The sequence below is a fragment of the Anomalospiza imberbis genome, chromosome 12, assembly GCF_031753505.1.
Source record: "Anomalospiza imberbis isolate Cuckoo-Finch-1a 21T00152 chromosome 12, ASM3175350v1, whole genome shotgun sequence".
Classification (NCBI taxonomy): domain Eukaryota; kingdom Metazoa; phylum Chordata; class Aves; order Passeriformes; family Viduidae; genus Anomalospiza; species Anomalospiza imberbis.
The window spans coordinates 20,386,660-20,400,878 of NC_089692.1; the positions used below are offsets into that span (position 1 = coordinate 20,386,660).

Genomic DNA, 14,219 nt, shown 5'->3' on the forward strand with positions numbered 1-14,219 from the left:
GGCGGTGCCACCCTGCCGGCGCAGGCACAGGTTTTTGCCTTTTTTCTGGTCTTCCGAACCTCCGCTCTCCTGTGCTCTGTGCTCCAGCCACCTGCCAATCCCTCTCACCTGGAACAGCAGACCAGGTCCCCTGGGCAGGAATTTGGGGCAGAGATTGTCCCACGGTCACTCAGACCTGGGGTAATGAATTAGAAGTCCTGGTTTCCCGGTGATCTCACCAATTCCCAAGCAGAACTGGTGCCTGGAGGCGAAGGCCCTGGAAGCAGATCCTCGGGATCATGGGGTGGTTCTCTGCCACTCTGGGGTGTCCTGCTTGGACACGTGTCTCCTCGGCCCAGGGGACATTCCTGTCTCTGTCCTGGAGGCTCTCTCACCTGAGATGGAAAATCACGTGAAAATTCCTCTGGCATTAGGTGATCTGGGATCCTCCCTTCCCTCTGCCCCAGGCCAGGAGAGGAGGAAACACACATGGGAAAAATCCGTGTGTCAGACGGAAAACAGAAAAACTGGGAGGGATTTTTATTGGCAAACAAAGGAAGATAAAAATAATCTGTGTGAGGCAGAAGGGTCACCTGGGGCGGGGGGGCTGCCCTGGGGAGCAGGGTGGGAGCGGGACGCAGCAGGGCCACGCTTGGAATGCCGTGAAGGATGCGATCCCAACAAACAGCTGCTTCCTGGGCTGAGGGGAGGGGACCGAGCGCCATGCTCGGGGTCAAACCCTTTTCCACGTGGAATGTTCATGGACAAAGAGGTTTTGCTCTTTCTCTGGCACAAGAAGCGGGAGGCAGTGCCAGGGCGGGAGCCCAGGACTTCAGCTCTGTCCCCTCCATCCAGGCAGGGGCCGGTCAGCCCCAGCGACAGCTGAGACCAGTCCCGCTCACAGCCCTTTGCTCTCCTGGCCAGAAAATTCCGTGGTTTTCAGGGAGCTCGGTAACTTCGGCCCCTAGGCTCCACATGGCTCCTAGTAGATGTGCCAGCCACTTCACCAGATCCCGCTGGCCCTGCACAAGTTTTAGGGTTTTGAGTGATTTCATTCGTTTTTGCACAAAGGTCAGGGAAGAGAGTCCTGGCGTCCTCTCCCAAGGGAAGCAAAGCAAGATTCCTCTCTGAGACGCCAGGACAAAGCCCCTCGAGAGCCACCTGCCTTCTCCAAGCCAGGTTTCACTTGGGAAAACTCCCCTAGCCTCCTTTTTCTGCCTCCTGTGCGTGTCCCTCTGGGCTGCCATCTCCTCCTCCAATGCCCTCTGGTGGAGGTGTCCCCCCTTGGGATGTTCAGGAGATCACCTCCCATCCTATCAGGCAGATTTGCTTCCCGTGAGATCCACAAGGTCTCTGCAGTTCCTGGGAGGGTTTGGACGGGGTGGTGACACGACAGATGTCACAAGAGCAGTGATCCCCCGGCAGAGCTGGAGAAGGTGACAATTCCTGACATGTTTCTGGAGCTGGGGAGGGCACAGCATTGGCACCCCAATCCAGGCTTCCCTCCCGCACCTCTTCAGGGTCTGCCTTAGCCAACAGTGTGTTAACAGCACCCAGGACTGGAAAACAAGCCTGGAACGGTGAATTCCAGAGTAAATACAAAAATTAACCCACTGGTTTGCTCCCTGGATCGTCTCCAGTAAAGGAAGAGGAAGCAGGGATGATGGAAGCAGGACCAGGAATGCCAGTGGCCTCACTATCCAGTTTCACTGAGTCCTCCTGTGGTGTCACCATCCATTTTTCGGGAAAAGCTTTGGAGTTCCACGTGCCAAACAAAACACTGGGCAGGAAGGCACAAATTGCAGCCGTGCTTGCGCGTTGGAGCCTCCCCTCTCTGATTTATGGCTTTTGATGAGGTGATTACAGATGAAAGAAAATATTCCAGGGAACAGGATCTGCAGGTTGCCGTGGTCTCGTGCCTGTCACATCCTTCTGGAGGAGTTAGAGCAGGAAACAGAACAGGAAAACCACCAGGGTCCCTGGCCACCAGGCTCTGCTCTCGCTGTGCTGGAGCACCAGAGAGGACAAAGCTCCCAGAGCAGCTGGGGCTGCCCCGTCCCTGGCAGTGCCCAAGGCCAGGCTGGACATGGGGGCTTGGGGCAGCCTGGGACAGTGGAAGGTGTCCCTGCCCATGGCTGGGGCGGCGCTGGGGGAGCTCTAAGGTCCCTTCCAAGACCATTCTGGCCACAGAAAACCAGGGAGCAATGGAACAGGGGACAAGGGAAATGTGGAGGAGGGTCATGAGATTTCTTTGAAAATCCACAGAGAAACCCTCCGGGCACGAGGGATGGAGAGAAGGAAGCACAAAGGCACTTACTAAGAAACCCATCAAGTAGAGCAAATCTGAGCAAAGGTAACTCATCCCGTTGGAACTGGGTTGGATCTAGAAGGAAAGGGAAGGATCTAGAAGGAAAGACGTTGTTTTGGAAAGGTGCCAAGAGCTGGGCTGCCTGGGCACGGCAAGGAGCTGGAAATGCTTCCGTGTCAGAGGATCCTGGGTTACACACAGAACCAGGGAAACAGCCCTGATGACTGGGAGAAGGTAGACAGAAAGGATCAAAAGGAGCAGCAGCTCAGTATTTAATATTTGATACTGACTAGGTGACTGTGGAGAGGTTTCAGAACAGGCTGAGCCTTTTGCATCCCAGTATCCGGGTAGGTGAATGTATGGACTTGTCCAAACAGAGAACTTCCCTTGGGCTCCCTTCAGGATCCAGAGGGCTTTGTGACCTGCCCGTGAGCCCGCTGGCCTCTCCCTGCACACACCTTCACCCTTTAGTGCTGGTCACAGGTTAGCACTGACAGATCAGCGTTTCTGCCTCCTCAGCACTTGTTAAACAAACATGCGCCCAGCCTCGTACCTGTGCCGCAAGCGCAAGGAAATAAATGCCTCAAATGCCAGTTCCTGAAGGGAAACCATTGCGTTCATGAGTTACTCGGGTCCCTGAGCTTCTGAACGGCCTCTGAGCCTGAATATGCTCGACACGGCTGGAGGGAGGAGAGAATTACCCAGCGCTTCTCGTCAGGCCTGAGTGTGAGCTTTGCTTTGGAACCTGGGGGAAGTCAGGACCTGGGGATGTGCTGCACCGCCACCGGCTCGGTGCCAGGGGCTGTGGGATCACACCGCTTTTACATACATGCAGGAAGAGCTGCAAGGGACAGTGGAAAAGCTGAGGGCAGGTTGCTGACGGGCACCGCGCTCTCCGGTGGCACGGGGGTACCAGGGCGGCTCGGAGCCAGTACTGGGGGAATGGGGGGGAAGGGAGAGGGGGCTGAGGGGGGAGCGGGGGCTGAGGGAGAGCCCGGGGCTGAGGGGGAGCAGGGGCTGACGGGCCCGGGGCTGAGCAGGGGTTAACAGGCCCGGGGCTGAGGGGGAGCAGGGGCTGAGGCGGAGCAGGGGTTAACGGGCCCGGGGCTGAGGCGGAGCAGGGGTTAACGGGCCCGGGGCTGACGGGCCCGGGGCTGAGGAGGGTCCGGGGCTGAGGAGGGTCCGGGGCTGAGGGCGGAGCAGGGGTTAACGGGCCCGGGGCTGAGGGGGAGCAGGGGTTAACGGGCCCGGGGCTGAGGAGGGTCCGGGGCTGAGGGGAGCAGGGGTTAACGGGCCCGGGGCTGAGGAGGGTCCGGGGCTGAGGGCGGAGCAGGGGTTAACGGGTCCGGGGCTGAGGGGGAGCAGGGGTTAACGGGCCCGGGGCTGAGGGGGAGCAGGGGTTAACGGGCCCGGGGCTGAGGGCGGAGCAGGGGTTAACGGGCCCGGGGCTGAGGCGGGAGCAGGGGTTAACGGGTCCGGGGCTGAGGGGAGCAGGGGTTAACGGGCCCGGGGCTGAGGAGGGTCCGGGGCTGAGGGCGGAGCAGGGGTTAACGGGCCCGGGGCTGAGGGCGGAGCAGGGGTTAACGGGCCCGGGGCTGAGGAGGGTCCGGGGCTGAGGGGGAGCAGGGGTTAACGGGCCCGGGGCTGAGGGCGGAGCAGGGGTTAACGGGCCCGGGGCTGAGGAGGGTCCGGGGCTGAGGGGGAGCAGGGGTTAACGGGCCCGGGGCTGAGGGCACCGATCCCTCAGAGGCGACGCTCGCGCGCCGTTTCCCGCCTTTCGCCCCGGCCGCTCCCTATTGGCCCACGCCCGCCGCCGCGCCCTTCCATTGGCTGCGCCGGCAGCGCCCCCCTCTAGCTTGCTCCCCATTGGTCTCCGAACGGAAGGGAGTCCGCGCAGGGCGTTGTCATCGCTACGGCGGCCGGCGCGGGTCAGGCCACGCGTTCCGCGGAGGCGCGCCGGGCAGCATGGAGGGCGGGCGGCGCGGAGAGGCCGCGGCGGCGGCGGCGGCGGCGGCGGCGGGGGATGGGCCCGCGCCCGTGTTCACCCTGGAGGAGGTGGCGAAGCGGAACTCCAGCCGTGAGGCCTGGCTGGTGATCCACGGGCGCGTCTACGATGTAACCGGGTTCCTGGAGGAGGTGAGGCCTGCAGTGGGGCTGGCGGGCCCGGCCCCTGGGGCTGAGGGGAGCGGCGACAGGCTGGGGCCGTGTGAGGCCGAGAGGGCCCTGCAGGGTCAGGGGCTGCCGCGGGGACAGACGTGCCGGGGCCGGCTGCAAGAGGAGGGGGCTCGCCGGCCCGGCCGGGGCGTGGGGCGGTCCCGGCGCCGCTGGGGCAGCTCCCCGGGCCGGCTGTGCGGGCTGTGCGGGGCCCGTGCCCGCGCTTCCACCGCCGGGGGACGGACGGGATGGCGGGTCGCGGTGGCCGCGGCCAGCCGGAGGCAGGGGTTGTGCTGGGCTCCTCTGAGGGGATTCCAGGCTTCCCGGGGACACCTGTTCAGGCAGGTCCCGGGGAGGTGCAGGTTTCCTTCAGTCGCGGGACCTCCCTCCGCATCCTGAAGGGGGGCGGGATCGGGGCACTTCAGGAGTTTGGAAGGGAAGGCTGCAGGAGCACCCCAGACCTCGGAGGAGGAGGTGACAGTGATACCGCAGCCACCACCCTGCTGCCTGCCCCGAGGGGATCACGCACAGGGGTTTGCAAACAATGCAGCTTCTGCCGAATCTCCGCTTTCCCTTGGCTGTGCGGACAGAAAAATCCTTCAGAACTCACTGCGTTCGTCTTCTGATTTTGAGAAGGTTGAGAGTGGTGTCCTAACTGTTGAGAGCTGGAAATGGAGTGGGAATAAATAGTAACGAAATAGTAATGCCCAAGGGAATGGCATGAAGTTGTATTAGAGGAAATTTAGGTTGGATATCAGGAAGGGTTCTTCTCCCAGAGGGTGCTGGCACTGCCCAGGCTCCCCAGGGAATGGGCACGGCCCCGAGGCTGCCAGAGCTCCAGGGGAGTCTGGACAGCGCTGCCAGGGATGCCCAGGGTGGGGTTGTTGGGGGGTCTGGGCAGGGCCAGGAGTTGAACTTGATGATCCCTGTGGGTCCTTGCCAGCTCAGGATATTCTGTGATTCTGTGGTTCTATGAAAATCTCTAAGGGGGTTATCCCAGCTTAAAATACCAGCAAAGACTGTGTGGCATTTGCAGGGCAATGTACAAAGGTTGGGCTGAACCAGATCCAAAGAAGACACTTCATTGGAATGCACTTGTTCCAGCTTGTTGGTTCTGCTGGTCTGAATTCAACTCTGGTTTCCCTCCCGGCCCACGTGGTTGAAGCCTGTGTGCTGTGGGGTGACAGAGCTGCCATGGAGAGGGTACAGGTGCATCAGGCAGGAGGGAGTGATCACCTGGCAGCTGGAGGTTGTGCCTTGCTCTGCAGCTCTCAGTATTTATTGATAAAGCTGGACACAATCTGCTTTCTTCTTTGGGTCCAGAAAATGACCGAATCACAGAATTGTCCAGGCTGGAAGATCCCTCCCAGACCATGGAGTCCAAGCTGTGCCCAATCCCCACCTCGTCCCCAGCACTGAGTGCCATGTCCAGGCTTTGCTTGGACACCTCCAGGGGTGGGGACTCCAAACCTCCCTGGGCAGCCCCTGCCAATGAACAACCCTTTCCATGAGGAAATTCTTCGTGCTGTCCACCCTGAGCCTGCCCTGGCCCAGCCTGAGGCCGTTCCCTCTCCTCCTGTCCCTGTTCCCTGGAGCAGAGCCCGACCCCCCCGGCTGTCCCCTCCTGTCAGGAGCTGTGGACAGGCAGAGGGTCCCCCCGAGCCTCCTTTGCTCCAGGCAGGACAGTTTGGTGGGAGGGAGCTGTGGGTGCACAAAGGCTAAGTAGATGCAGGGGAAGACCAGGCAAAAACTTGGAAAAGCCATTCACAGCTGGTTTCTGAATAAGAAAATGCTAGGTTAGGGTTTAGGAAGAGCCAGAACGAGCTGGAGCTTGGGACAGCAGTTGCAGGAGCTGTGAATCTTGTCTTACACTTGTCTCTGTGCTGTGATTCAGAGCATGGACGCTGCAGGGAGGTTGAGTCTTCACCTCGATGTTCTCTCTAAGATGAGGTCTGGGATCTGCTCCCTGGGACACCTTTGGAATTATAAGTGAGCCCAGAAAAACACTTCAGTCCCTCCAGCAAGCCAGGTTTAGCAGTGCCCTGAGTGTCACCTTGAGATGGTGTTTCACCCTGAGATGATATTTCACTCTGTCCTTTCCAGGCCCTTTTCCCCATTTGTGTTTTTCTGACATTAAAAGTCCTACTTAGAGGGAGAGGGAGAAGAATAAGGGCACTGTTGAGCTGTGCCAGCGTGGCTGACACAACACTGTGCTGTGTACACCCCTTGCTGGCACAGGGGAGCTGTAGATCAAGGCCTAATTTATTGGCAAAAATGCTCTTTGTGTCTGTTACCCTCTAGAGTGCCGGGGAGCGACGTGCAGCCACTGGGAACCAGGAGTGCTTGTCTGGTTTGGAGCTGCAGTTCTCTGGGGAGCTGGAGCTGCAGAGCTCAGGTCCTGTGGCGTGTCCCCCCGCCCGCGTGGTCGCTGGAGCAGGAGCTCGTGGGTGCCCTTCCTGGCCTCTGCTCACCGATTTGGCTGGGATTGCTGGGACTACTGGCACGTTCCGTGGGTGGGGTTGTGCAATCCTGAAGAAGTCACCGCTGAAAGGCTGAATTTGGCTTCATGATTCCTGCAAATTACACACTGCAGGTCAGCCAACCCAAAATCCGTGTGCTGCTGGAAGTGTAGGCCAGTTTAAGTTTCCAGTTCACATTTATGTGTAATAGGAGTAACAAGACATCTGTCACAGAACAAAATTTACTGAATTGTAAGAACACAAACCAAATCCAGGAGATGTGCAAAGACAGCAGCTGAAGTGTTGCAGGTGTTTCTGGGAGATGCAATCTCCTGTGCTTCAGAGAGCCTGTGAGTGCCTGAAATGAAATGGGATTATTTTAAGTTCTGAGAGAGCCTTAGGGTGATCTATTTTCCCCCAGATCTGGGTAACTGGACCACACCAGGATACCTGTTAGTACTGCTGGCTGCAGTGATCTAGATAAGCATGTGCAGGCTGTGGCTGGAGCAGGAGGGGCTGTGTGCTTGGGGTGAGTGGGGGTGGAGGGAGGCAGCTGCACCTCCTGCAGGTGCTCTGGGGTCTGTCAGGCTCACACTTCACCACACGGTATCAAAATCTGAGCTTTTGACTTATGCACAATCTGTAAGAGACTTATTTATGGTTCTGCTGGAGGGATACAGTTTCTCTCCATTTTCACATATGCCTAGGGGTGTCTGGAGATCCATATTTCTCCAGGAAGCTCCTGTGTCTGTTATCTGAGCCCACAAGCCACAGCAGCCCCCACAGCTCTGTGTCTCAGCACATGCTGCCGTTCCTGATCCCCGTGATAAGTGTGAGCAGGAATCCATTTCCAGTTTCCAGGTGGAAGGAGCCTGGGTTGTGACACCACTGACCCAAATCGCTCAGTTGGTTTCAGGTATAGTGTTCTTCAAGAGAAGGAGGAGCACCAGGCATCTGAGTGTCCTCATGCTGACTTGCTCCAGCTTTGCAGAGATGTTTTTGGAAAACCTTTTCCCTGCCTTACAGTCAGCACTGTGCAGGATGCGTGAATCCTTTGTCCGGGTGACTGCTCGTCCTTGGTTCTGGCTAGGATGGTGCTGGCACATGGTTATTGCACAGGAATACTCTTCCCTCTCCTGGTTTATTTCTTTAGCTCTGAGCACTAGGAATGAAAGATTCCCCCCTCCTCAACCTGGTGATCTTTTCTCGTACCTGACACAGTGATCTAATTGTCCTGGAGCTTAGTGTTGCTCTGAGCTCGTTTGTGTCTCCAGCAGTTCTGTACCAGCAGTTCCCAGCCAGACATTTGCAGACAGGTTCTTGGGGTTTGTGGGGAGGGGACTCCAGGCTCTCTCCCTGTGGAAGTTTGGGATGTGCTCTTGGAGGCCTTTGCTGCGTGCCCTCAGTTCCAAGTCACTGTTACTGTGTGTGCTGAAGGTCCAGTGGCACAGAGCACCCAATTTTATTGTCACCTCTCTCCTTCTGGTTTGCTTTTGGCTGTTTCTTGTCAGAAACAGACATTTTCCAGCCATTGTTTCCCCTGGAAGTCGTCTTCCTCCCCCCCATAGTTTGCAACAGTTTCCATGTTTTCCTGCAGCAGCTGAGCTGCAGATTTGGGCAGTTTTGTGGCAGAGTCCATGACTTCCTGTACAAATAGTCTGGGTTTACGTTTGCTGGGCTAGGACAAGGTAGGAATTGTTTGGCTGCAGCAGTGCTGTCTGGAGGACAGAGCCCTTCAGAAATAGGAGATGCCAAAATATTTTGAAGGTCTTTTTCATTTAGGCTTGGAGATGGCGGCAAAAGACAGATGTGCACGAATAAATAATTGTGGATTTAGCAAGTGCATAGAAAGGCTTCAGAGCCAGAGATGTAAAGAAGAGTGAACTTTACTGTTCTCCTTCTCTTTTGAATTTTATCTTTCCTCTTGTCTCTTGCCTGTGGAGAGACTGGGTGTCACTGAAAGATCCACTGCACATCCCCTGTTGCTGCAGGGTTTTGTCTATCCTTCTAGGGTGAAATATTAGGAAAAGAAGGTTGTCTGCTTAAAATTCAGGTATTTTCCTGTCTGAAATATGAGATTTCTGGTGAGGCCACCCTAAGGAGTTATTCTAAAAGTCTTAGGTAAATGAGCAGCTTTTTAATGGATCGTAGCTGGAAATTGGAGAGTTGTTCTGAGCCATGTGAACAGACAACATCCAGCAGTCTCTGATCTGCCTCCTCTGGGACTGAGTGAGCCTGAGGGTTGGTGTGGGAGAAGGAGCAGCCAGCAGAACTGCAGCCAGACACAGGGAATGAGCCATGGAGCCTCACCTGGTGCCCCAGCTCAGCCACCTGATAACTGCCTGTGACAAACTGTGTTCCTCCACTTTGCCCTTTGTGGCTCCTGAGAAAGCTCTGTGTTGGTTTAGTGACATACCTGGACAATAAAGGGCTTTATTCCAAATAAAGAGCTGTGGTACGGATTGCCTGCAGCAACCCACCAAAGCAACCAAGGGGGCTGGTTTGTGTCCATCCTGTGTTTGGTACGAGGTGGGATGGCCTGGAGGGAATATTCAGAGTTTTGGCAGCAAAAGCAGACAAACTGAAGCAAGAGGAGGGGTGGCAACTGCTCAGTGTCTGTGGGAAGGAGAAGGATATGACAGAGAGAAGCAGGTGTGTTGGTCCTTTGATCTGAAATGTAGTCCAGTGTCTCTTCTCCAATTCAGGGCTGGTTGCCTGAAGCCCTGGAAAACTGGGTTAGTCCCTGTGAGTGTCCTGGGATGTGTGACCACTTTATTGGTGTAACTGGATTAGCTGGTGGTTCACACTCAGGCTGTAAAGGGATTGTCCTTTGCTAGGTCTGTGGTTAGTGTTTTCCATTGCTAGGCTGTTCCTGGAATTGTGACATTGACAGTGGTCAGAGCCCAGCCCACCAGAGGCAACAGACCCACAGCCAGGGTTTGTGCCAGTCAGCTGTGACCAGCTGCCACCCACAGCTGTGGCACTGTCACTGTGGAGCTCCCTGGGGGCTTGGCTGTTGTAGCTCTGGATCTCTGAAATCTGTGTGTGATGTTAAACAGTATAATTTTTGTGGTACTTCTGGATTTCCTCCCCCCATGTCGCTGGTGGTTGCACACCAGGATCAAGTTCAGTATTGCACATCTGTGTGCAGAGTCGGCCAAACATAATTTTTGTAGTACCTGAAGAGGTAGAATATCCTTTCCTCCAGTGGTGCCTGTGAATTCCTGAGGAGAGGCTGAGCAATTGAACCTCTCTCAGATCTTATTGATGGTGTAGGTTGAGGCATCCAGCGGTGCAGGCTGGGAGGAAAGCTGATGACATCCTCAGTGCCCTTCTGCATCCAGCCCTTGGCTCACCTGGACTCTTCTCTTCCAGCACCCAGGTGGAGAAGAGGTGTTGCTTGAACAAGCTGGCAGAGATGCCACTGAGAGCTTTGAAGATGTGGGGCATTCCACAGATGCCAGGGAAATGCTGAAGCAGTACTACATTGGAGAGGTCCACCCGGTGAGTGCCTCGTGTAACCCCCAAACAAAGACACCGAGGTGTGTCTTGTGAAATAAATTAGTAGTTGAGGGGCTCAGGCAGTCCCTGTGGTGTCCAGGGTTTCTGTTGGGAGAGCTGAACTAAATTAGTCTTCTCCTTCCACCATTCAGAACAGATTTCTCACCTCATTTAAATCGGGGCACTTCAGCTGAATTCATGGGTTCCCTCTGTAGCTGGTGGAAGCGTAATCCACCTTTGCCTTGTAGTTCTGAGCTCAGGAGGGTGAGGCTTCCCAGGGGCACAAACACCTTTCTGCCTGCCTTTGGGTGCCAAAGGAAGGACTTCTTTGAAAACTGAGCCCAGGCAATTACCTTTGTACAGAACAATTCCCTCATAAAGGCTGCAGCCTTCCTTTGAAGTCAGCACTTACCTCTTTCTTCTTCTTTTTCCACCTGGCAGAACGATCGTGAAAAGGAAGGTTCTAAGGTAAGCTCTCAGCGTTTCAGTTTTCTGCTTTTATTTAATGTCACATGTCTTTTGGAGGCTTTCCCCCCCACCCTTTTTTTTCTGTGGAGCTTGTGGCTTTATGTTTACGCAAACTACACATGAATAAATTTCCCAAGCACATTCTACCTTTGTTTTTGTTCTGAACCTCAGTGGGCACCTCAGTGTGAAATTGGAAGTGAGTTTTTGTGCCCTTTCTCTGCTGGCAGCAGCGATGTTTTTTCCACACCTTGAGCCACAGACCATTTTTTGCATTTCTGGCTGTGTCCTGACCACCGAACTGGTTTCCTTGTTCCCTCCGAGCCAGGAGACAGCAACAGGGGCCGGCTGGCAAACAGGAATTCTCTGTTAACTGCCTCAGGGATCAGTGGTGTTGCTTAACACTCAGGTACTCCTGGACTAGAACAAGGCAGAGTGTTGCAAAAATGCCTTTGGAAGGGATGGGGAGAGGGAAAGGCAATAAATAGAATCCTAGCTGGGAGGTAAACATGTGCCTCGCAGCTGGCTGGGCTGGGAGGCCTGGGCAGGCCACAGCTCTGCCTTCAGCAAGGCTTTCAGGAGATATTCCTCTGAGCAGAACCACTTGCAGAGCAGCAGGAATCCAGAAGGGAACTGTCAGCAGGGAAATCAAGGATAACTCGGGCTGGGTAAAGCCTATGCTTAGTTATGACATGGAGCTGTGTGATTAGGTACATATTCACCTTAAAATGTATTGTTTGATTCAACTCTGGTTCATAAACAGAACCACATGCTGAAAATGTGCACAGAAATCAGTGATGATCAGAGTAGCTCCCTTGGATCTGAGTTAAATACTTTATTCAAGTGTTTTTCTCGTCTGATCAGTAAGTCCAGCACGTTGTGCACAGCTGAAGGGTCTCTCCAGAGCGCATAATCTGTTTTAAAAGGAGGCTCCAGTGTAATTTAAAGATGGCAGCAAGAGAGAGAATCAGTAATGTACAAATAAATATGGGGGTAGCACAAAACTACCCCAAAACTGTGATGTAATAAGCAAGGCTTTATTTTGGGAGAGGTGCAAGTTCCAGCATGAAGCTGGTGACTGGGTGGGACCAATTGAATTGATGGAAAGAACATGAGGATGACAGCAAACATCCCCAAAACCATCCACACTGGTGACAAGGGGTGTTTGGGAAAGGAGGGTTATTTTCCCTCTGTATTTGTAATCACACGTTCAGGCTTGTCTTATTAACACACGTTCAATGTTTCTTTGTACTTTGCTAACTCACTCTTTCCTCCTCCAGAATCCAAGTAGGACATCCTCAGGCCAAACAAGGTATAGTATCTCCTGAAAATAAGAGTGAGAAATGGAGGGGTTGGGGCACTGTTCGTAGAGCTGCATATTAACTCCAAAGGGCAGGAAAATCCCTGGGGATGTACTGCAGTGTCCTGGCAAGCAGATACTCCAAAGCAGGTGCCAGAGCGTGCACCTCCCTTGCTGGATGTGAGCCCGGCTCTGCTCTGTGCTGGGCAGAACCAGCATCCCAGTGTTTGGAATTCTCTGCCCCATGTGCTGGTGTCGCACGGTGCCGGCTGCATCCCTGTCACCACAGGGGTTGTTTGGGTGGTCGCTGTGGGCCGAGAGGTGGCACAACAAAGTGACGGGTGGGTTTTTGGAGGATTTTACCACGATCAGCCCAGTCTGGTTGGAAATCTTTAAAACCGGCTCAGGGCCCTGGTCTCCTGCAGCTGGTGCAGGAGGTTTTGTTCAGGAGGCTGCTGAGGGTGAGCCTGTGGCCTCTGGAGTCTGAGCAAGGCAGATTTACTGGGACACAGCTGTAGCCGTTGCCATCCTTGAGTCAACAGTGTTGTTTGTACAACACAAATTACAGCCTGACTTATTTAAGGAAAATAAAACCAAACCAACAACAAACCCCCCCCACTGGTCTCTGGATGTGCCAAGCTGGAAACTTCAGCCATCCAGCTGCTATTTTATAAGGCACGAGGCCACACTCGGGCCTCTCGTGGGGGCTGGCAGAGCCTGAGCATGGGGACAGTGGGGCCTGCCCCAGCTGTGGCCATGGTTAGGGGGCCAACCTGTGGGTACAGCTCCCAGGCATCCCCTGGATGTGTAACAAGGGATGAATATTGGGAATGGATTATTAACTAGGTGATTTCTTCTGGTTTCTGTGGTGTGTAATTTTTAGTTTGTTGTTTCTTTTCCTCTCCCCGTAGTGTCTGGTCGACATGGCTGATCCCCATCATCGGAGCACTGGTCTTAGGTTTAATGTATCGCTATTACATGGTGGATGGGAAAAGCTCCTGAGCTGGCCTTGCTGGGGCCTCAAGACAGCCTGAAAAGAGAAAGAGAGAGTGTGTGTGCAACACGTGGAGTTCTGCTGCCCTTAGCCTTCCTGCCTTGCTTTCGGCTCTGAGTCTGTCAAGTGATGTTGATATCCATGGGACCAAGCTAATTCCGAACTCTATCCTAACTCTGGGACCCACAGATCTGTTGTACTTTCCTCTTGCAGTGGCAGGGAAAGAGGAACTTCCAGTATCCCCTGACATTGGTGTGGTGTCCCTCGTGCTCTCTCTCTCTCTCGCTCTCTCTCGCTCTCTGACATAACCCCCAGACAGCCTTTTCTCTCAATGCCTTTGCGTTAAGCCAGACACCATGAAAAAGCTGCCCTGGGCCTGTGGCTCTGCCTCAGCCCTTCACACGGTTGGGAATCATCTGCCAGTTGTCTCCAGCTCTTGCCAGAAAAGATGTCCAGAGCTTTGGTTCCGCAAGAACGTTCCCAGAGCGTGCAGGCAACACTAATTGGAGCGGCAGGGAGTTGTTGGTTTGGCCACCTCTTTCTGTACCTGTCTGTTTTTAACGGTTAAACAAATACATGGATTTTAAAAGTGATTCTGTTCATTTTGTAGTATTTGTACTTGTCCCTTTGGAAGTATATCCTGTGGACAACTTATATCGAATCCTGGTTGGTTTGGGTGTTTTCGTGCTGTGCTTGGCAGAGCCAGTGGGAACTGGCATGTGGCTTCTGGAAATGCAGATTCTTCTTTCTCCCTGAGGTCATGATCTGACACATGTATGGGAAACTAAAACTCATTCTTACGTACTGTGAATGTGCACCAGATGGGGGAAACAATTAAATCTGGTCTCTTCTCCCAAAATGAAAAGGGAAAAGAAATGCATTTGGGATTTGTGGATAATGCTGGTTTTGTCTGGGAATAGAGGAGAGTATTTCCCTCTTGCCCTGTTTTTGTGTGTTGTGCAGTCGTCCTTGAAGTGCAGACAGTGCACAGTTTGCTTCCTGTGCTGAGGCAGGAACCTTTCCAGCTCTTCCAGCACACTGATCTGGGGCTTTGGGATC

General features: G+C 54.5%; 1 protein-coding gene across 1 annotated transcript; it reads left to right on the plus strand.

Annotated features, from left to right (window-relative positions):
- The first annotated feature begins 4,196 nt into the window (after positions 1-4,196).
- CYB5B (cytochrome b5 type B) lies at positions 4,197-13,753 on the plus strand. The gene is made up of 5 exons (XM_068203272.1): positions 4,197-4,423; positions 10,276-10,404; positions 10,843-10,869; positions 12,147-12,178; positions 13,078-13,753. The coding sequence occupies exons 1-5, from the start codon at positions 4,253-4,255 to the stop codon at positions 13,166-13,168; spliced, it is 450 nt and encodes a 149-aa protein (XP_068059373.1). The 5' UTR covers positions 4,197-4,252; the 3' UTR covers positions 13,169-13,753.
- Positions 13,754-14,219: the final 466 nt, after the last annotated feature.

Bases quoted from the DNA above. Each gene is read 5' to 3' on its own strand.
- CYB5B (XM_068203272.1), top strand. From the start codon at position 4,253: ATGGAGGGCGGGCGGCGCGGAGAGGCCGCGGCGGCGGCGGCGGCGGCG. The intron at 4,424-10,275 runs GTGAGGCCTGCA...CTTCTCTTCCAG, and splicing joins TAACCGGGTTCCTGGAGGAG to CACCCAGGTGGAGAAGAGGT. The intron at 10,405-10,842 runs GTGAGTGCCTCG...TCCACCTGGCAG, and splicing joins ACATTGGAGAGGTCCACCCG to AACGATCGTGAAAAGGAAGG.